Source organism: Salvelinus fontinalis, chromosome 34 (assembly GCF_029448725.1).
Source record: "Salvelinus fontinalis isolate EN_2023a chromosome 34, ASM2944872v1, whole genome shotgun sequence".
Classification (NCBI taxonomy): Eukaryota; Metazoa; Chordata; class Actinopteri; order Salmoniformes; family Salmonidae; genus Salvelinus; species Salvelinus fontinalis.
In genome coordinates, this window is record NC_074698.1 from 13,515,656 (window position 1) to 13,536,909 (window position 21,254).

At 45.0% G+C, this 21,254-nt stretch overlaps 1 protein-coding gene across 6 annotated transcripts in view; it reads left to right on the plus strand.

Annotated features, from left to right (window-relative positions):
* Positions 1 to 12,710, plus strand: part of LOC129833181 (myocardin-related transcription factor A-like) — a 47,568-nt gene extending 34,858 nt beyond the window's left edge. For 5 of the 6 annotated variants that reach the window (XM_055897549.1, XM_055897553.1, XM_055897552.1 and 2 more), the window contains 14 exons: positions 1,485 to 1,540; positions 1,690 to 1,765; positions 1,991 to 2,206; positions 5,721 to 5,998; positions 6,144 to 6,397; positions 6,509 to 6,674; positions 6,775 to 7,221; positions 7,345 to 8,157; positions 8,303 to 8,512; positions 8,619 to 8,735; positions 9,099 to 9,248; positions 9,355 to 9,444; positions 9,590 to 9,647; positions 9,748 to 12,710. In XM_055897549.1, coding sequence (XP_055753524.1) covers positions 1,485 to 1,540; positions 1,690 to 1,765; positions 1,991 to 2,206; positions 5,721 to 5,998; positions 6,144 to 6,397; positions 6,509 to 6,674; positions 6,775 to 7,221; positions 7,345 to 8,157; positions 8,303 to 8,512; positions 8,619 to 8,735; positions 9,099 to 9,248; positions 9,355 to 9,444; positions 9,590 to 9,647; positions 9,748 to 10,343 — 3,527 coding nt within the window. In that variant the 3' untranslated portion in view covers positions 10,344 to 12,710. The remainder of the gene's footprint in view (positions 1 to 1,484; positions 1,541 to 1,689; positions 1,766 to 1,990; positions 2,207 to 5,720; positions 5,999 to 6,143; positions 6,398 to 6,508; positions 6,675 to 6,774; positions 7,222 to 7,344; positions 8,158 to 8,302; positions 8,513 to 8,618; positions 8,736 to 9,098; positions 9,249 to 9,354; positions 9,445 to 9,589; positions 9,648 to 9,747) is intronic. The other variant, XM_055897550.1, reaches the window with a different exon arrangement.
* Positions 12,711 to 21,254: the final 8,544 nt, after the last annotated feature.

Sequence of the window (21,254 nt, forward strand, 5' to 3'; positions counted from 1 at the left end):
CTGGGCTATAATAAGCAAACCTGGTGATATCCTACCTTACATGTTATGTATATCCACTTTAAGACATCGCGTGCTGCTACTAGTAAAACTGCAAAATAGACGTGATCCACACACCATCATGCATGAAACACTCGTCCTCACGCTCACAGATGCACTTATTCTGCATTCATAAATCCATCACGGTCCGTGATGTTTACAAGCTTAGCCACAGATACAGACACAGTCAGTCCATTTAGGAGCGCAGGGAAGGACTGAAGAATTCTTTCCCCATGTACATTTCTTCAGTGGCGAGTGGTCAGGATGTACAGTGTTTTGCTCAAGAGGCCAGATATATTTTTCGCGGTCATGTTGGTTGATTATTTGGTGAAGGAAGGTTCAGGAAACACTTTCAACAATGAATACCTAATTAACATTGCATTAAAGAAGATTAGGGTGCTATGCTATGAGAATGTGAGAGCAACAACAATTATTGTTTTATCTTTCATAAATTCAATTAGAAGGTGTAATGAGGGTCTATTTGTTCAGCCCATACTTCTTGGTTACATACTGGGGTGTTGTGACTAGAAGGAAGGGGAGGAAGCCAAACAGGAAGTGAAAAAAGAGAGTGAAAGTGGGGTTCATGTACAGTTAGTTGCAAAGACACACCCAGCATCAGACTAAACACGTTCACTTCCACTATAAAAACACAACAACAGACTTCAACCAGATGTAAACTACTCAGGATAACACCTAACTCTCAAAGGCCTCCTGACTTCAGATCCTGGAATGGCTCTTTGATGTTGTCAGCACAATGCCTCGATAATAAAGGGGGCTTTGCTTTTTACTGGTTGGCTCTCCTCTGTGTCTTTCTCACTTAAACACCCACAGCCCCCGAGAGCCGCCCCCTTCCATTACAATAGTTGGATTTTCAAATCAAACCCAGAGGAAGAATAAACAAACGTTTGAGATGGCTGTAGCTTAGCAGGGCCGTTACATGTTATAACTGCTACGTAGCAGTCCCTCTTGTACCCTAACAGCAGGGCAGGGGTAATGTGGGACTGAATATCTAGCTAGCACTCTCTTTATCGCTGTCTCTTGTCTGCTCTGACTGCAGAAGCAGGTTACATGTCACTTCTCCCCACAGAAACAAGCTACTGAAGGTACCTATATGATAGCTCAATATACAATACATGCATTACTCTATAGACCGGGAAGCAACATCTAGTGGCTGGAGTAATTCTCAAACAGTGGAAAATCACATTCAGGGAGAACCCTTCGATGTCTCCATTCCATTCCCACCTTGTGACTGTCAGACCATGAAAATGGAAACATGAATGACTAGAGGCATACTCATATGCTATTGGTTTTGAGGACTCAGGTGTAAAATGTAAAGTACATTATGGAGTCATTGCCTGGTACCTGAGGACATAAGTTTCTAGCCACTTGTTTTTTTAACATCAGCATGAACATACACTTTGCCCTGTTAATGTCTTCTCTTTCTCTAGCGCTGAAAAGTCCAGCTGCCTTCCACGAACAGAGACGAAGTTTAGAGCGAGCGCGGGTGAGTTTCTCTTCATACTCCTCTCACTCTTTGTGGTGTCTGTCAGATGAACACTTTTAAACTGACCCTCAACGGTGAACTGTTTAAAAAGTGAATCATTTCTCCCCTTCTCTCTTCCTCTTTTCTCTTCCTCTTCTCCCCTCTCCCAGACTGAAGACTACCTAAAGAGGAAGATCCGAAGTCGGCCGGAGAGGTCGGAGCTGGTCAGGATGCACATTCTGGAGGGTGAGTTTCTCAGACAGCGCCCCCTCCCTGAGCCTTAGGGTGCTGCACCTAAAAAATGTAGGCTACAAAATAAATTCCCTCAATTGGTTGCTCTTCCATTCCATTAGCTGATATTGAGTGCCATAACTGGTAGCTGTGCTGTGTGCTTTTACCTTCGTTTCTGCATCATTACATAAGCATTGAAGTTGAAACTCACAGCTTTGATTTCCTGGTTCCCTGATAAAGATCACGTGCCTGATGGTTGTTGGCTGGCTAACCCGCTGTGTGCTGTGTGTTCAGAGACGTCGGCGGAACCCTCCCTTCAGGCCAAACAACTGCAGCTGAAGAGGGCCCGTCTGGCTGACGACCTCAACGACAAGATCTCCCACCGGCCCGGCCCCATGGAGCTCATTCACAAGAACATCCTGCCTGTACACAGCAGCATCAAACAGGCCATCATAGGTAACTAAAGCAGCAGCATCAAACAGGCCATCATAGGTAACTAAAGCAGCAGCATCAAACAGGCCATCATAGGTAACTAAAGCAGCAGCAGCATCAAGCAGGCCATCATAGGTAACTAAAGCAGCAGCATCAAGCAGGCCATCATAGGTAACTAAAGCAGCAGCATCAAGCAGGCCATCATAGGTAACTAAAGCAGCAGCATCACGCAGGCCATCATAGGTAACTAAAGCAGCAGCATCAAGCAGGCCATCATAGGTAACTAAAGCAGCAGCATCAAGCAGGCCATCATAGGTAACTAAAGCAGCAGCATCAAACAGGCCATCATAGGTAACTAAAGCAGCAGCATCTAACAGACACAGTACCACTCCATATTATGTAGCCACACTAGCAAATGAGCTCTCATGATCACTACACTAGTCTATTTCAACAGCATCAAACAGGTTCTTGTAAGAAGTCCACCATTCCACAAGCCCAATGTTTCCAATTGCCATAATTCACAAATTCGCTCACTAGCGTGACGTGAACATCTGCTGAATAAGCAAAAATAGTCCACCCAGTGAAACTCTATATGAAGGTTATCAGGAACAGGTACTGAATACAATCTCATATGAACTCTGCTCACATCGGACCCAGTCACACGGCATATAAATACTGTGCATCTGTGTGTGTATGTGTGTATGTACAGTGCGTTCGGAAAGTATTCAGACCCCTTGACATTTTGTTACGTTACAGCCTTATTCCAAAATGGATTCAATAGTCCCCCCCCCCTCAATCTACACACAATGCCCCATAATGACAGCAAAAACAGGTTTTTAGAAATGTTTGCTATTTTATAAACAAAATAAACTGCAATATCACATTTATATAAGTATTCAGACCCTTTGCTCAGTACTTTGTTGAAGCACCCTTGGCAGTGATTACAGCTTCAAGTCTTCTTGGGTAGGACACTACAAACTTGGCACTCCTGTATTTGGGGAGTTTCTCCCATTCTTCTCTGCAGATCCTGTCAAGCTCTGTCAGGTTGGATGGGGAGCGTCGCTGCACAGCTATTTTCAGGTTTCTCCATAGATGTTCGATCGGGTTCAAGTCCGGGCTCTGGCTGGGCCGCTCAAAGACATTCAGAGACTTGCCCCGAAGCCACTCCTGCGGTGTCTTGGCTGTGTGCTTAGGTCGTTGTCCTGTTGGAAGGTGAACCTTCGCCCCAGTCTGAGGTTCTGAGCGCTCTGGAGCAGGTTTTCATCAAGGATCTCTCTGTGCTTTGCTCCGTTCATCTTTCCCTAAATTCTGACTAGTCTCCCAATCCCTGCCGTTGAAAAACATCCCAACAGCATGATGCTGCCACCACCATGCTTCATCGTAGGGATGGTGTCAGGTTTCTTCCAGACAGGATGCTTGGCATTCAGGCCAAAGAGTTCAATCTTGGTTTCATCAGACCAGAGAACCTTGTTTTTCATGGTCTGAGAGTCTTTGGGTACCTTTTGTCAAACTCCAATTGGGCTGTTATGTGCCTTTTACTGAGGAGTGGCTTCTGTCTGGCCACTCTACCATAAAGGCCTGATTGGTGGTGTGCTGCGGAGATGGTTGTCCTTCTGGAAAGTTATCCCATCTCCACAGAGGAACTCTGGAGCTCTGTCAGAGTAACTATTGGGTACTTGGTCACCTCCCTGACCAAGGCCCTTCTCCCCGATTTGGCTGGGCGGCCAGTTATAGGAAGAGTCTTGGTGATTCCAAACTTTTTCCGTTTAAGAGTGGAGGCCACTGTGTTTTTAGGGACCAGAAATATTTTGGTACCCTTCCCCAGATCTGTGAATCGACACAATCCTGTCTCTGAGTTTTACGGACAATTCCTTCGACCTCATGCCTTGGTTTTTGCTCTGACATGCACTGTCAACTGTGGGTCCTTATATAGACAGGTGTGTGCCTTTCCAAATCATGTCCAATTAATTGAATATACCACAGGTGGACTACTATCAAGTTGTAGAAACATCTCAAGGATGATCAGTGGAAACAGGATGCACCTGAGCTCAATTTCGAGTCTCATAGCAAAGGGACTGAATACTTAAACAGAAATACCTTATTACATAAGTTTAATACATTTGCAAACATTTCTAAAAAAGTGTTCTTGCTTTGTCATTATGGGGTATTGTGTGTACATTGCTGAGATTTAAATAAAATGTAATCAATTTTAGAATAAGGCTGTAACGTAACAAAATGTGGAACAAGTCAAGCGTCTAAGTACTTTTCGAATACGCTGTGAATGCACTGTATGTGTGTTAAAATGTGAGAACCTCTGCTTGTCCATCCTGGCCATCTCCTCCTCCAGCCAAAATGAACATATTGATGTTCAAGTTGGTATTCTCCCACCATGCCCATCTAGAAGGGCCTTGCCTGCCTTCAGATGCTTCAAAACTGCTGCTAAGAATGGAGATATCATTCTTAACCTTAGATATGTATTTACGCACATTCTGTAAATTCATGACTGATGAGCAGGGGCCAACCTCATTGCCCACCTCCCCACCGCGGGCCCCTCATGGGCGCAAATTATATTAATCATACTAATGTTTGTTCGCATTTGTGCGTTCACGGTTCACAGAAACATGTTGATTTCAATTTCACACAACACTATCAAATGTGAGTGTCAGTTTGTGTGTGTGGGTGTGTGGTTGTGTTTGTGCACGCATCAAGACATGACTTGGCACAGTTGGTTGGATTAGATGTAAAGGAAATGTATTGCCACACCAGAGTTCACATAACAGTCTCTACTGTGCTGTTAAACCGTGAGATAAATGAGATGATGGAAACTGCATTGATTGCTGTGAAGATGAATGTAAACATGTCTGAGCGTCAGGTTCCAGCATGGTTCAATCTCAGGGGATTTCCCCGGCTGTCGGTGGCTCTTAATAACAACAATCAAATTACAGGCAGTCATATCCACACAGAGAACAGGGACATGACTTCAACCTGTGCTGCTTTCCACACTCTCCGCCACACACACACACACACACACACAAACAAACGGCGGTGCAAAGGGGAAGCCATCACATGATTGGTTCAGGAAGAGAATGAATCAAACCCCATATTGGTTATTAATCATCTCCCACTGATGGGAAATTAATAGCCAACGGTGCTCGCTGAGCGCTCCAACTGCCTGCCGTCAGTAAATAAAAGATCCATAATAGTCTTTATCAAAGGCGTGGGGATGTACCAGCCATTTACAATGTGATGATAAAGCCCTGGGCCCAGCAGGCCTCCACCTCCTCCTGCTGCCACTGCAGGAACCTCTGTTGATGCTGACTGACTGACTGGCTGCTGAGAGGAATGATGGCATGGCTAATGTTGACACACAGCCTGGCTTTTTATTTTTTACATGGCTCTCTCACACTACATCACAACAACGATGACTGAACTGTCACTGGTGGCTCATTATTCTACTTTCTCTAACTGTTTATCTCCCTATTCTTTCCCTCTTCTCTCTTTTCACTCTTTTGTTCTGTCTTCTCTTTCTCTCCCTCAGAGACGGACTTCCCCAAGGTTGCTGGGGAGATATCCTCCTTTGATGAGGACAGTAATGATACTCTCTCTCCTGATCAGCCCATTGGTCAGGAGTCTCCACTCGGCCACGGCCCTCTGCCCTCTCCCCCCGACGCCCTAGCTTGCAACAGCACCCCCACACAGTTTCTCACTCAGGTTCCTCCGCCACCCCCTCCTCTTCCTCCCTTCTATGGGCCCTGCCAACCAGTGAAGTTGAGCAATGGGACAGCAGTTCTGAGAACCACCCCTGCACTGATCAAGGTTAGTGGCAGCTGTCACAGCTAATTATGAGTATTGTACCAAAGCCCATTGTATTTGTATTATTTGTTTAGCATTACTTCTGTTGTTAACAATAGACTAGTCTAGTGTTTAATCCACTACGTCTCAATGATCTTTCCCCCTGCAGTCCCAGCCAAAGCCCACCTCAGAGCGCCCCCCTCAGCGATCCAAGAAGCCCAAGGACAACAAGCCCAAGGTGAGGAAGCTGAAGTACCACCAGTACATCCCCCCGGACCAGAAGGCCGACCACGAGCCGCCCCCTCAGCTGGACTCCACCTACGCCAAGATCCTCCACCAGCAGCAGCTCTTCCTCCAGCTGCAGATCCTCAACCAGCAGCAGCAGCACTACAACTACCACACCATCCTTCCTGCACCGCCCAAGTGAGTGAGTGTGTGTTTGCGCGTGTGTGTATACAACTGTTTCACATACCCATCAACTTCAGCCTGTATCCTATCCTATCATGGTTTTGACTCTCGTTATTTTCTCTCCAGACCACTAACAGATCAACCACCTCCCACCAATGGCCCCTCTCCTTCTCCGGCCATGCCAGCCCCCTCGACATCCTCCTCCAGTCAAAGTGCACCAAGCCAGCAGAATGTCACACATGTGGGAGGGGCCACAGCAGGTTGTTTGCCTCCTAACCTGGACGACCTGAAGGTCAGTAAAAGCCGTTGCATTTATCAAGAGTTGACTGTGTTGACAAAACCAACTGTGTGTCTAAACATTTCACATTCTGACTACTTCTTTTGTCCTCCAGGTGGCTGAACTGAAGCATGAGCTCAAACTGCGGAGCTTGCCTGTGTCAGGCACCAAGAATGACCTCATCGAGCGGTTGAGGAACTACCAGGCCCAGCAGAACAGTCGTGGTAGTGCAACAACTACAACAGCAGGGGGTGCCACAGGGTCAGGGGCCGGAGCTTCCAAAAGCAACCACCCAACACAACAACAACAAAAACAACTACTAAAACAGCAGCAACAGCAACTTTCCCAACACCAGGCCCTGTCCTCTGTGGTCCACCAATCAGGAGATGCAGGTGTGGTAACCTTGGCAACCTTCCCGTTCATGACCACTGCTCCACAGCAGATCATGCACTTTGGCAGCACTAGCTCCTCCCCGCCTGTCTCTCCTGCCCCCTCGGAACGCTCGCTAGCTGGGATGAGTCCAGATGAGACGAGCTGTAATGGAGACGCATTTGGGGAGATGGTAAGTCTTCTTTCTATATCAGATGTGTCCTTACTTTAAAAAATATATATACGTTTTTATAGTGCCCAGATATCAGGTTTTATGGTTTGAATCTTGAGAGACTACTTTTCTCTTTCCAAATAGGTAAGCTCTCCCCTCACCCAGCTAAGCCTCCATCCCTCCCCACAGCACCGTGGCACTATCAAAGAGGAGTTGAGTGGCTCGGCCCCAACAGCCTGCCAGCTCTCCATGGCTGCTCTGCAGAAACGCGTGCAAGTAGCACCCCCCTCTGTGAACAAGGACCAGATGCTGCAGGAGAAGGACAAGCAGATCGAGGAGCTGACGTGCATGCTAAGGCAGAAACAGCGGCTGGTGGAGACCCTGCGCATCCAGCTGGAACAGGGCAAGAGAGGGGGCCGGGACGCCCCCCCAGAACCCCTGGGCCTTGTCAGGGTGAAGGAAGAACCCCCAGACATCCCCAGCATCCCCTCCACATTTTGCCCCATTGCCCGCTCCCCGACCCCTTCCCAGTGCCACATGGAGGTCACCAAGATGACCATCAAGCAGGAGGTTGGAGATGTGGAAGAGGCCGTCGAGCCGTCCTTGGAAGCCCCACCTCAGCAGGTGCAGCTGGAGCAGATCCAGGCACAGCAGCGGTCGCAGCTGGAGCAGCTGAAGGTGCAGCAGACGCAGCAGATCAACGCGCTGCAGCTGGCACAGCAGCAGGCCCTGCAGCAGCTGCTCCTACAGCAGAACCAGCAGAATCTGCAGAAACACCGCTCACAGCAGAGGAAGAAGAAGTCCCACAAGCAACAGCTCAAGCAGCAGCAGCAACAGCTACTGTCCCAACAACAACAGCAGATACAATCAAAGAACCAACAGCTGTTACAGTCAAAGCATCAACAACAGCAGATATTGCAGGCACAACAACAACAACAGCAGCTGAAGTCACAACAGGTCAGTGGCAGTCAAAACAACTCAACGGCTAGTCACAACAAGATCTGCAGACAGTGACAGCAAAACAAATGTGATCCCAGTCAAAATAGTCAGTGTGTCACCTTGTGTTTGTCTTTCGCTGACTAATGCCTTTGGTCTCTTCCAGGTGTCTCAGATGTTCCTCAATCAGCAGTCACGCTCCGCCACTTCCTTCCCCTTGGATCTCCTCAAGACACACTCCACACCTACCCTGGTGACAGACAGCAACGGCAACCATTTCCTCATCGCACTAACCAATCACTGTGCCGAGAGCCAAGGTAGTGATACGCCACAAGGCACTCCACAGGGAAAAGCAACCAATCACATCATACTGCAGGTAAACATTTAAATCCCTCTTTCACTCAAACCTAATGTTTTTTTTAGGGACTCCTTGTGCTGCTTACTTTTCTTCTCACGCTATTTCTCTCCTTGGTCTCTACCAGAGACTGCAGTCAACTCCCACCAAGCTGCCCAGCCAATCCCCTCTTCAGTTGTCCAGCGGTGACACCCAATCAAAACCGAAAACTCAACCAGGCCTTGTGAAACAGCCAACCAGAAAGGTAAGGGAACGTTTCTAAAAGCCTGAAATGTAGGATGTCCATTGAACAGCAGTGAATGGAGCCTCAATTATGGTGGTGACTGGCTTCTTGATAATGTCCCATTAAGTGAGAGAGTCATTCGGAAACGCCTCGGTGACTCCAATAATCGTCTGTTATGTGAATTAATGATGTAAACCCTGTAATACACTGACAGCATCCTTGATATATAAGAGCTGATAACTAATGTAGTGTAATAGTGATTATTATTCTGGTAATTACTGTAATGATATTCCTCATCTTTGTGATTTATGTTTTAAATTCAGAATGAAGCTTTCAGCTCATTTGCATCTCAGCTCATTAAGATTTATCTCCCATTTTGCTTAGGGACAGAAGGCGGGGCTGCAGGTGTCAACCAATCACTCCCCAGGGGTCGCTCTCTCCTTCTCTGCCCCGCCCAATCTCCAGCCTTTCTTCCCCAATGATGACTCCTCCCCTTCTGAAAAAGACGCCTCCCCCTCTCCTCCAGCTCAAACGGTAATTGTGAACTTGTTAAAACCTGTACTGTAGTTGCAGTTCTTTAAAGGGACAAGTTAATAGTATACATTTTTAAGACATGAGAACATTGTTCTATTTCCATCAGGAGGATTTGAGTCCAGGTCTTGACCATGAACCCCTGTTCAGCCCTCCTTCTCCCAAACAGACGCCCTCCCCTAACCCACCGGATGACAAGGTAACCCACGCCGCCTGGCTGTTTCTATGTTTGTGTCTCAGAGGTCTCATTATGGACAACCATGCCAAGACTCTTGCTCTTCTGTATTCACCTCAACTCAGTTGCTGTGTCAGGTTTTACTATTCTCCATGTGTCTTGCTCCCAGGATAATGGATCCACCCAGCATATGGACGATCTCTTCGACATCCTGATTCAAACAGGAGGTGAGTGTTGAATGCCGATAGAAGAAGAGCTCCTTCTGGTTTCCGGATTCAATATTTGTCTCCTACTGGTTGACATTTCTTCTCTCTCCTCCTCTCCCAGAAATCTCAGCCACCTTCAAACCAGCGCCCGACCCTTCCCTGGCACGACTGCGCCCCAACACCCCTTCCCCTTCCCACTCTCAGGCCCCCTCCCCTCTCCAGCTGCAGCTCCACTTCTCGCCCCCCACCCCTCCCGAACCCGAGACCCCCCAGCCAGGCACAGGGGAGGAGGAGGAGCTGCAGGCGCCGGCCACCGTTGATCAGGACGCAAGCAACACAGGAAGTGGACGTCTGGAGGACTTCTTGGAGAGCACCACGGGCAAACCCCTCCTGGGGGTGGAGCCTGGCGGGCCCCTGACCCTGATTGACGACCTTCACAGTCAAATGCTAAGCACCCCCAGCATCCTGGACCACTCATCCTCGCCCATGGACACCTATGAGCTGTCGGGCTACACGGCCAACCCCCCTGGCCTGGACTTCGGAGACCATGCCCTGGACAGCATGGATTGGCTGGATATCACCATGGGAGGGGCGAGCAACGAGATTGCAGGGCTCGCCCCACTGGGTCCCCTGGGCCCCCACACGCCCCCCAGCGTCTTCTCAGCGGACTTTCTGGACAGTTCAGACCTGCAGCTCCACTGGGACTCCTGCTTATAGCCCTGGACCGTCTTATTGTCATCCACACGGATAGATGCTGATGTTACGTTGTCAACTCTTTCTCTCTTTTCTCAACGCACGGTACAACGACTCAAAAACACACTGGCTCTACTGCACTCTGAACTCAGTCCCTCTTACTGACTAACACTTTGATAGATGTCTTATGTGTATACCCTTACGTTCTATAAGGCAGGCCCTCTTACACACGTAGCTTATACAGCAATACCTTTGTTAACAAACCCAGTGGACCGTAGTTGATGATGCTCCATCTGAGCCAGTCAGCAGCTTACCGTAGCTACCGATCTGGACTATTGTCTACGTTTATTATTGCCCTTAGTAGTATTAGTAATACTATGGAGATATTGTAACAATGTTGAACCAGTAATGTGAAAACAAGACAATAATCACGTCTGTCTAGCAGCATTAGGGTTAAAAAACCACAACCTACTTATTTTCATGAGAACTTTAGAGGAGATGATCAGGGGAGCCAAGGTGAAGGAGAATCAAGTAGCTATTTGTTAGCATGAATGCATGCAGGAGTCAGACCGTGGCTCCAGTGTAGCGGTCTGGTGACCGCAGCTCTGGCTGAGTAGGAGAACTGCAGGAGGAGCCTGGTACAGAGGAGAGACCCACAGATGGTGATATTTGACTATGATGTATTTTTTCCCATAATATGGGATGTATTTTGGAATATATTTGAAAATGCCAGGAAACATGATTTCGTGTTTTAGAACACGTGGTCTTACACGCTTAGCTTTAATAATATTGCTCTAGACCATTATGACAGACGTGATAGGATTTTATATATTTGATAAAAATGAGAACCTGCTTTAACAGAGGTATTGCTGCTACGTAGTGTACTTGATCTCCCTTGGACGTAGGTTCATTTTCATAGACGCGCTGAACTATATGTCAGCCAGTACTGTAGCTAAAGTAAGTTAGGGTTAAGAGATTGCAAAGATGGAAATGTTTGTTTCATTTCAACCTATATAAGCAACTAAGTATGCAGAGATGACCTGTTTCGTGTATACTGTAGTCCACTCCATCATTTATAGTGATGCCTGCTGAACCAGGAGCCACATTGGTGAATCACGAATGCTGTGTTATTATTTTGGGGGCCCCTTAACATCAGGACTGTATTATTATTCATGTACTGTATCAGTACCTTTGCCAAACGTTTTATTAATAAAGTCCTCCCTATAAATTCTTGCCGTAATATAACAATTTAGACACTGAAAATGTATTATAATGCACAGTTATTTTTTTGACTTGACAGTGTTTTTCCATTTTAGGCAATGGAGCACTACGAAGTACACGGTTTACTGTGACAAATTCTGTCAACAGTGTGAACTCTGTATCTGGAGTTAGAAAACCATTTTTTTTATTTTATTGAGCCTTATTTTACTAGGCAAGTCAGTTAAGAACAAATTCTTATTTACAGTGACAGCCTTTCCCGGCCAAACCCGGACGACGCTGGGCCAATTGTGTGCCGCCCTATGGGACTCCCAATCACGGCCGGATGTGATGTGAACACTGCACCCACACACGTGCACATGCTCAATTTTGAGCATTGCTTGCTTGTTTGAATGTATTATCCTTTTCATGGTTTGTTGCATATCACCACAGACATACATTCAAGATATGCTTCTGTGGTGGGGGTGGACAGGCAGTTTCTGTCCAGTATATCCTCCTCTTTGACTTTGCCCTCATGGTGGCCTGACTGGTGCTGTTGAATGGAAAACCCTCCATGGTAGAGGGATTGTAGACCAGTCAGCCCCAATCTGCTGTATTAGGGATTCTGAAATGTTCCATTTTAAGTTGTCAACACTTGAGGGATTTGGGGATTGCTCTGGGGAGGGAAACTGGTTGGGCTTCTTCATGATTTGGACATTTTTATTATGTATTTTCTTTTTTTTAGAAAAGTAATTGATTACATTTAAATTGGATAAATTGTGGTTTACAGCGTGGATGTTTGGGGGCCACAGCATGGAATGAGGGTTGGAGATGAACATTTTGAAAGCGGATACTGTGAAGTAGTCATTTAGCACCAGAATCGCCCTAGAGCAGGTTTCTCCAACTGGTGGCCCGTGTCCCGAATTTGGGTGATTTTTATTTAGCCCCCCAAATTTTCTGAGCAAAATATAATACAATATATAATTGTTTTGTTGGACATAAAAGACGAGCAAATCTGCTTCGTTATTTTAATTTTGGAAGTCAGTTCCGAAGAATTCCCATGCATAAGAGAGATACAGTATGTGTTCATATACAAATGTATGCAAGGTTTGAAATGATTACATCTGTTTTGTCATATATTTGTAAATATGTTCCAGCCCCCTGACCATCTACTCAATAAAAAATTGGTCTGCAGCTAGTTCATGATCCCTGCCCTAGAATGACCAAGCTACTGTATTACAACTAGCCCATAGATATAGACCCTGCTTTGCAACTGCCCACTTTCATGTGTTCACTTTTCTTTGTCTGTGTGTCTGCAGGTATACTGACAAGGAGGAACACAAATGTATATACAGTGGGGCAAAAAAGTATTTAGTCAGCCACCAATTGTGCAAGTTCTCCCACTTAAAAAGATGAGGCCTGTAATTTTCATTATAGGTACACTTGACAGACTATGTGACTATATGAAATCCAGAAAATCACATTGTAGGATTTTTAATGAATGTATTAGCAAATTATGGTGGAAAATAAGTATTTGGTCAATAACAAAAGTTTATATCAATACTTTGTTATATACCCTTTGTTGGCAATGACAGAGGTCAAACGTTTTCTGTAAGTCTTCACAAGGTTTTAACACACTGTTGCTGGTATTTTGACCCATTCCTCCATGCAGATCTCCTCTAGAGCAGTGATGTTTTGGGGCTGTTGCTGGGCAACACGGACTTTCAACTCCCTCCAAAGATTTTCTATGGGGTTGAGATCTGGAGACTGGCTAGGCCACTCCAGGACCTTGAAATGCTTCTTACGAAGCCACTCCTTTGTTGCACGGGCGGTGTGTTTGGGATCATTGTCATGCTGAAAGACCCAGCCACGTTTCATCTTCAATGCCCTTGATGATGGAAGGAGGTTTTCACTCAAAATCTCACGATACATGGCCCCATTCATTCTTTCCTTTTACACGGATCAGTCGTCCTGGTCACTTTGCAGGAAAACAGCCCCAAAGCATGATGTTTCCACCCCCATGCTTCACAGTAGGAATGGTGTTCTTTGGATGCAACTCAGCATTCTTTGTCCTCCAAACACGACGAGTTGAGTTTTTACCAAAAAGTTCTATTTTGGTTTCGTCTGACCATATAACATTCTCCCAATCTTCTTCTGGATCATCCCAATGCTCTCTAGCAAACTTCAGACGGGCCTGGACATGTACTGGCTTAAGCAGGGGGACACGTCTGGCACTGCAGGATTTGAGTCCCTGGCGGCGTAGTGTGTTACTGATGGTAGGCTTTGTTACTTTGGTCCCAGCTCTCTGCAGGTCATTCACTAGGTCCTCCCGTGTGGTTCTGGGATTTTTGCTCACTGTTCTTGTGATCATTTTGACCCCACGGGGTGAGATCTTGCGTGGGGCCCCAGATCGAGGGAGATTATCAGTGGTCGGTATGTCTTACATTTCCTAATAATTGCTCCCACAGTTGATTTCTTCAAACCAAGCTGCTTACCTATTGCAGATTCAGTCTTCCCAGCCTGGTGCAGGTCTACAATTTTGTTTCTGGTGTCCTTTGACAGCTCTTTGGTCTTGGCCATAGTGGAGTTTGGAGTGTGACTGTTTGAGGTTGTGGACGGGTGTCTTTTATGCTGATAACAAGTTCAAACAGATGCCATTAATACAGGTAACGAGCGGAGGACAGAGGAGCCTCTTAAAGAAGTTACAGGTCTGTGAGAGCCAGAAATCTTGCTTGTTTGTAGGTGACCAAATACTTATTTTCTACCATAATTTGCAAATAAATTCATTAAAAATCCTACAATGTGAATTTCTGGATTTTTTTTTTCTCATTTTGTCTGTCATAGTTGAAGTAGAAGAAGAAAATTACAGGCCTCATCTTTTTAAGTGGGAGAACTTGCACAATTGGTGGCTGACAATACTTTTTTGCCCCACTGTACAATTTGTATCTTTGGATCATCTTTGTATACATTGTTTTATTTAATGTTTTCTCAAAAACCTTACAGGACTCAGTCACAGCAGCCATCGTCCTCTACCCTTACCTCTTCAATGAAGATCCAAGGGGCTTCTGGACACTTGTCAAAACTGAACTCTTTCAATAAGCAGTTAATACCCCCCCCCCCCCCCCCAAACGTTTTAAGGAACCGTTAAAAGATTATTTGAAAGCACACTAGTTCTACTCTTGTCCCTCCCATATTGTCCCTTTCGTTTAATTAACCAATCTGGAAGCCCAATGAATTTTCCGGCCAATTAGCAAAGTTAATCTGTTTTAAGCTTTTATTTTCTCAGTGAAGAAGTGTCCCGTCTTTCCAGTTCCTCTTGCTACTTTATTCCTGACTGTAATTAAAAATGAAACAATAGTGTGCAGGTCTCTGAGTATTGAGTAAGGTACTTTATTTCTGCCAACTAATTGAAAACGTCACTCGAGACCCCCCGCCGCCCCATCCACCCACATGCCCCCTCCCATCCCGCTTAAGTTGTTCCGGATGTGTCCAATCGCAATGAATTCCTCTGCGTTTAATTCATTTTCTGCACTGAAATAGTCCATCAGGTTTTATGGGCTGTCCATCCCCACCCACTACTCCATCACAGATCACCCCTCTTAAACCATACATATTGATTAGGGTCACTAGTGTTTTATGAAGTGGTGGGGGTGCCTACCTTCCATTGTTGGGGGATTGAAGCAATCTCTGGAATTAATTTGACAAATGACAATCCTCCGGTTGACATTATTGGGGATAAAAGAGTCCTGTAGAGGTAGAGCTGCAAATTGAGTTGATTGACGGAAGTACAGTACAGACTTGGAAGGGAACCAAATCCTTTTTTCTTTCCTGCATTACCTCTTCTGGCCAACAGGGTGTGATGTGACCTTCAAGTAAAGGGTGCCTGATTTCCTTCCAAATGGGAGAATAGCAATGCAGGTGGACTATGCAGCTCTTCAGGAGTGCTCAAATTTAATTGAGTTTATGAAACGGTGGATGGGAAGATCGATGGAGCCCATCCATCTAATGTACTGAGGTCGCTGTCGATGCCCCTCTGCAGACAGACAGACGGTGTCCAGCCGTTCACACACCATTACGGCCCGAGTGACTGACCATTACAGAACCACCACACCACTCAGAGCACAGAGCCTGCATATGTCAGTTGCTTGACCCGTGTCTGCTCTTATCTATTTCTCATTGTCCTCCGTGTTTTCCATCCACACACTTCCCTCTCTCTCCCTTTTCTTAAGCCTGTCGTTGCAGCCTGGGACCTTCCTGCCTGTGCACTGACAGCTGCTGTGTGCAGACACTGAGCCAATGAGATTGATGGAGCTGTCGCTGGCCTGCAGAGTGTGTGTGTGGGCGTGTGTGTGTGTGTGTTTGAGTGCCAGAGTGTATGACGTGAGTGTGTGTGCGAGAGCATATGTGTGGAGAGGGAGGTTTGAAAGGCTCGATATCCTCCGACTGCAGTCCAAGCACCCCTTACTGTTGTGCCAGACTGTTGCCTGTCTCAAATCCCCTATTCTGCTCCCTCCCCTCAGGCCCAGCCGCCCCTCAAGGCCCCCCATTCTTGCAGCACAGTTAACAATCAATCAGCAGTATTACAATCACAATGCTGGTTCCTCATGTGGTGGGCTTATCTCTCTCGTAGTCAGCTCTCTCCGGTTTTGCTGTCGCTCTTGTCTCTGTCTCATAATCTAGTGCTGTCTGTCTTTGTCTCTCTCGTGTTCAATTCCTTTGGTTCTGCTTCCCTCTTTCCTTCTGGAAATGTCACATTCCTTTTTTCCCCACTTCCATTCTTCCTGCTTCTTCTTTCATTGTCCCGTGCTGTCTTATTCTTGCTTTTTCTTTTCCTCTCCCATAGCTTTATGATTTATTAATTTCCTTCATTATGGACTGCATTCCCTTTTTAGTGTTCATGGTCTCCCTTATCTACACAGCCTGGTCTCATAGACTATGGGTAACATAGTAAATGTAAAGCCTGGAGACTGAAATTAGTATGATATGATGTGTTTGGTATGTTTACGTAAGACAAGAAACGAAAGGGAGGAAGAGTGAATGGTCAATCCGGGTGGATGGGTGGGAGTATAATGCGACCGTCTAGCAACCCAAAGGTTACGTGTTCGAATCTCATCATGGACAACTTTAGCATTTTAGCTAATTTGCAACTACTTACTACTTTTGAGATACTTTGCCGCTATTTAGCATGTTAGCTAACACTTCCCCTAACTTTAACCTAACTTCTAACCCAGACTATTTGCATTGCCCCCCCCCCCCCCCCCCCCCCACCCTTTTGCATTGCTTCTATTCTCTGTTTACTATCTATGCATAGTCACTTTAACTCTACCTACATGTACATATTACCTCAATTACCCTGACTGACCAGGGCCCCCGCACATTGACTCTGTACCGGTACCCTCTGTATATAGCCTCGCTACTGTTATTTTACTGCTGCTCTTTAATTACTTGTTACTTTTATTTAGTATTTTTTTTACTTATCTATTTTTTACTTAACACATATTTTTCTTAACTGCATTGTTGGTGAAGGGCTTGTAAGTAAGCATTTCACTGTAAGGTCTATACGTGTTGTATTCGGTGCATGTGACAAATTTGATTTGAACACCTAGTCTAGCGAACTTTAACTAGCTAGCTAATGTTAGCCACAACAAATTGGAATCAGTAACATATCATACGTTTTGCAAATTCGTAACATATTGTACGTTTTGCAAATTCTCTTTTTTTACTCCCTGTCTGGCAGACACTCACACAAACATGCCAAGACACAAGGTTTCTCTGACCATTTAATTTTTTTTTATCAAGTTCATACAAAGAACACTTAGTAAGGTTTCCTCTAAAAAGAGATGGTTAAAAAGCCAGACAATAACTTTGACCTTGACTCTTCCTCAAATATTGTAATTAGTGCTGTAAAAATGGAAACAATCTTCATCATTATTGTCATTATCATCATCGTCATCATCATCAATGATAACCTCTTTTAAAATGTAAGTAAACAGCTAGGGAATGAAAGGACCCTGTTGATGCTAGGATGGTGTCTTAATGAGAATGATTGAATCTGCATAGAACTGAAGTGTAAAGGTTGGGTGGGAGGGATTTTTAATTTCCCTCATATCAATGTCCCCTGTCTTTGTGGAATTAGCTCATTGGAACTCTCCTATCAACTGATCTGCTGCCCAAATGCAACATCCTGTAAACCTTTAGTGTAGTTATATTTACGCTCTATAATAGGAGTGTGCTGCTATGTATTTCAGAGTCTTTTAACCTGAACATTTAACATTCCTAATTCTGGACATTGCCTCAGGTTGTCCACTACTGGAGTGGGAGGATGTGAGAGAGAGCGAGAGAGGGATTTGGTTTGTGGCGTTTGGCTCTTTGCTCTCTCTGATGGAGTCAGTCCAGACCCTGGAGACATATAAATGAAGTCAAACATCAGTGACAGCTGGCCTGGGTCTCCGTTTGGGATGGGGTGGCAGAACAAAACAAATGCAGTGCACTATGAGAGAGGGATGCCCAGATAAATGCTGAACTCATGGAGAACATGCCCAGACCAAAGTGTTTTTTTCTTTTTCTGTTGACAGTGCCTGTCTTCCTTATACAATGTGAATGATAGCCTCCAAATTAACATAAAATATGCTTTTCATTTGTCTTGCCTGTTCTTCTGGAATTGTATTTACTGTGTCAGTGTGTACTGTACTGAGTGCATGTGTGTTTGTGTGTACACATTTATTCACATCATGTAGGCCTACACATTTTTCTAGACATTAAATATACATTTTTAGCTCCATTTCTCGTGGCCTTTAACTATGAATAAAGAACTGCATAATCAAAACCACATGTAAACAGAGAACATAAGAATACCTGCAACAACAAAGATTATTTTTAGATGTCAGGGCAGTATAATTAGTACAGGCCCGTCAGCTAAATGAATATCATTTCTGGTCAAAACATGCACTGTTCCAGCACCTTAATGAACTTGTATCTCCGTTCTATCTAGACAGCCTGGGCATATTAAGAGGTGTCCAAACCAATTTTCGGATTCATTTAAAAGCCATGGACCTTGAATATAAATCAAATTAGATGACAATTTCATTCAAAACAATCCAATTTTACATTTATAATTGGGCTATTTCCTTGACCAAGTCTACAGGAATGGCAAAGGTACTCGATAGATGCTTGGTTAAGGACGTCAATTAAAATCCTCCCTATGGTTTCTTCCTTGTCTTAAGCGTTTACGCACCACTGATACTGCTTCACGGTGCTGGGGAAGAGGTTGGTATGGCAGCTTAATGGTAAAGAAATCTTGCTGACAAGAGTACCAGTATTTGCCCTGCTTTACAGAGTGGAGTAGGGGGAAGGGGGGACTTTTAGCTGATAGAACGAGGAGTAGGCCTCCCCTCATTAGCCTCGCATGTTGTCAGATAACTTCACATACTCGAGGGGTCTAAAACGCTTCTGCCAGCTAACAACCCAGAGAAACAGATTCAGCCAAATCGGAGATATCAGAACAAATTAATTTGGACACCGCAATCTGGGTGACCCAAACACTGGTAGCTCTCAATGCAAAACAAGAGAAAGATGTGTTTTTCTTGTTTAAGTCTATAAAAAGCCCTTATATAAAACAAGTATTTAACCATTTTTACAGCAGACAAGTGGTACAATATATATACACAAGTACATAGCAATCAAAGGTAGTCTACTACCAAAGGTATGGAACAAATGATTTGCAGATATAAGCTGCACAGGAATCACAAATCTTCAATCGTCATTGTTAACTAATGTGTTGCCAAAGCACTTGAATACAATGCATTTTTGACATGAATACATGAGTGTATGTACCATACATAGTATCCGAAAAAGCACAAGCTTCAAACACAGGACGTTTTCTGTTGGGAAGGAGTGTGTGGCCAGTTTTGAATCTGAAAGCACTTCATCTCTCATCAGTCAAACGCTACTTTTTTGAAAGAACTTCCAATCCGAATACAGTACAAAAAAAATCATACACAATATATTGCTAAGGATGAAACCCAAGTATGTCTACCAGGTTGCATTCAGATAACCTGTTGTAGAATAGTTGCGTTTAAGGAAGTTTTACAAAGAACAGTCATTCAGCTCTTTTAGGGTGCTGTATATACAGTGTAATCAGTAGAGATTGAGTATGCACACTAAATTGATGGTCCACAGTCTGACATTCCCACTGTGTGCTATCAGTTACGTGTACTCAATTTCTCCTGATAAGAATTGTTTTGGTCCAGCACCTACAACCACAGAATGGGTGACTGTGAGATATACATGGCTGCTCTGTCCTGCTCCTCGTCCAGTGTTGAGAAACTGAGGCAAAACTTTGGGCCAGTAAGCCTTCGACAGCATTAATTCACTTTTGACTAACACAGACTGAGGCAATCCAAAACCAGCGGGTTTACTGTGACAGTATTGGTGTAGGATTCACTGTACAGAGGCCTGCGGCAAAAAGAGTCTGGCATACCTGTACGCCAAAAAGGCCCTTCACTGGGTAAATGATACTCAAGGAGGGTGTCACTGTATAGAACAGTCAGCAGTGTTTGTCTCCTATGAGTCAGATATACCTGCGGGTCAACATTCGCTCAGCACTAGGATGGGAAGAAGAGGGATATTAAGGTGGAATCTCAGCCAATTACAGTGCTTCGTTCTACTATAGGAGGCAAGCCAAGGCGCCATCCTGGTGCCTCGCTAGCTGTCAGCTTGGCCCCAGGCTGTGTTTGTCCTTGAGGCCTCACAGAGACTCACCCTCCTCATGGAGACTCCCTGGAGCCTGAAGGATCCATGTGTCACAACTTCAGCATCGTTCAGCTAGCATTAGCAACACTATCCTAGTGCCTGCAGCCTGTAGAGCTCAGCTGGGGTTTCAGAGGTGTCCACTCTTGCAGGCCAGCCCTGATAACAGCTTGTAGGTTTGTGTTTTCTTTAGTATGGCCTTGCTGGAATTGTGTCTGTAAAATAACATTTGAATCCGTCCAATAGTAAAAGGTCATGGAGAGCTAATCAAGCTTTTTTTCTGAGTGGATAGGGTTCTCAGAGTTCTGATTCGCTAATGCAACTTCCTCTGCCGGAGAAGCGCAGGAGGAGAGAGAAGAGAGAATAAAAATAAGCTCTGTGAATAGCTCAGTGGTCTGGTTTCTGAGAAAATAGTCCTAAATATCTTTCAGAAGAGCCTGAGATTGCAACAACAACAACAAATCTGGGTCCATGCAGCTCTGCCTCCACCTCAGCTCCCCACATTTAAAGGACTCCAGAATGGTCCAAAGACAGACTCCAGAGAGAGGGTTTGCAGATAGATGGGTACTTATTGCTTTGCAGACAGAACATATTGCTTGTTACTTGCACACATCCATTGCTTGTTCACAACCACTAATGCATCCTGAATGATAAAGGAGAGAGTCCATAGAATACTTTGTATGGCTGGGCTGTTAAGCTAAGAATCATTGTGTGTAACCCCCCTCGTTTACGAATTGAAGTTGGAGAAAGCTAAATGGTGACCGTGCATGCTGCATACGGTAGCTATGAGTGCAGATGTGCATGATGCATATTTATACATGTAATGTGCATATCCCAACACTTCTCTATTTCTGATTTACTTTTATTCAACCATGTCATAAGAACAACAACTCCACGTGGGTCTTATGTACATTACATAACAGCTTTAGAAATCCTGAAGTATGAACCGTGAACAGATCATTCAAATCCCCAATGAAATGTAACATAAGC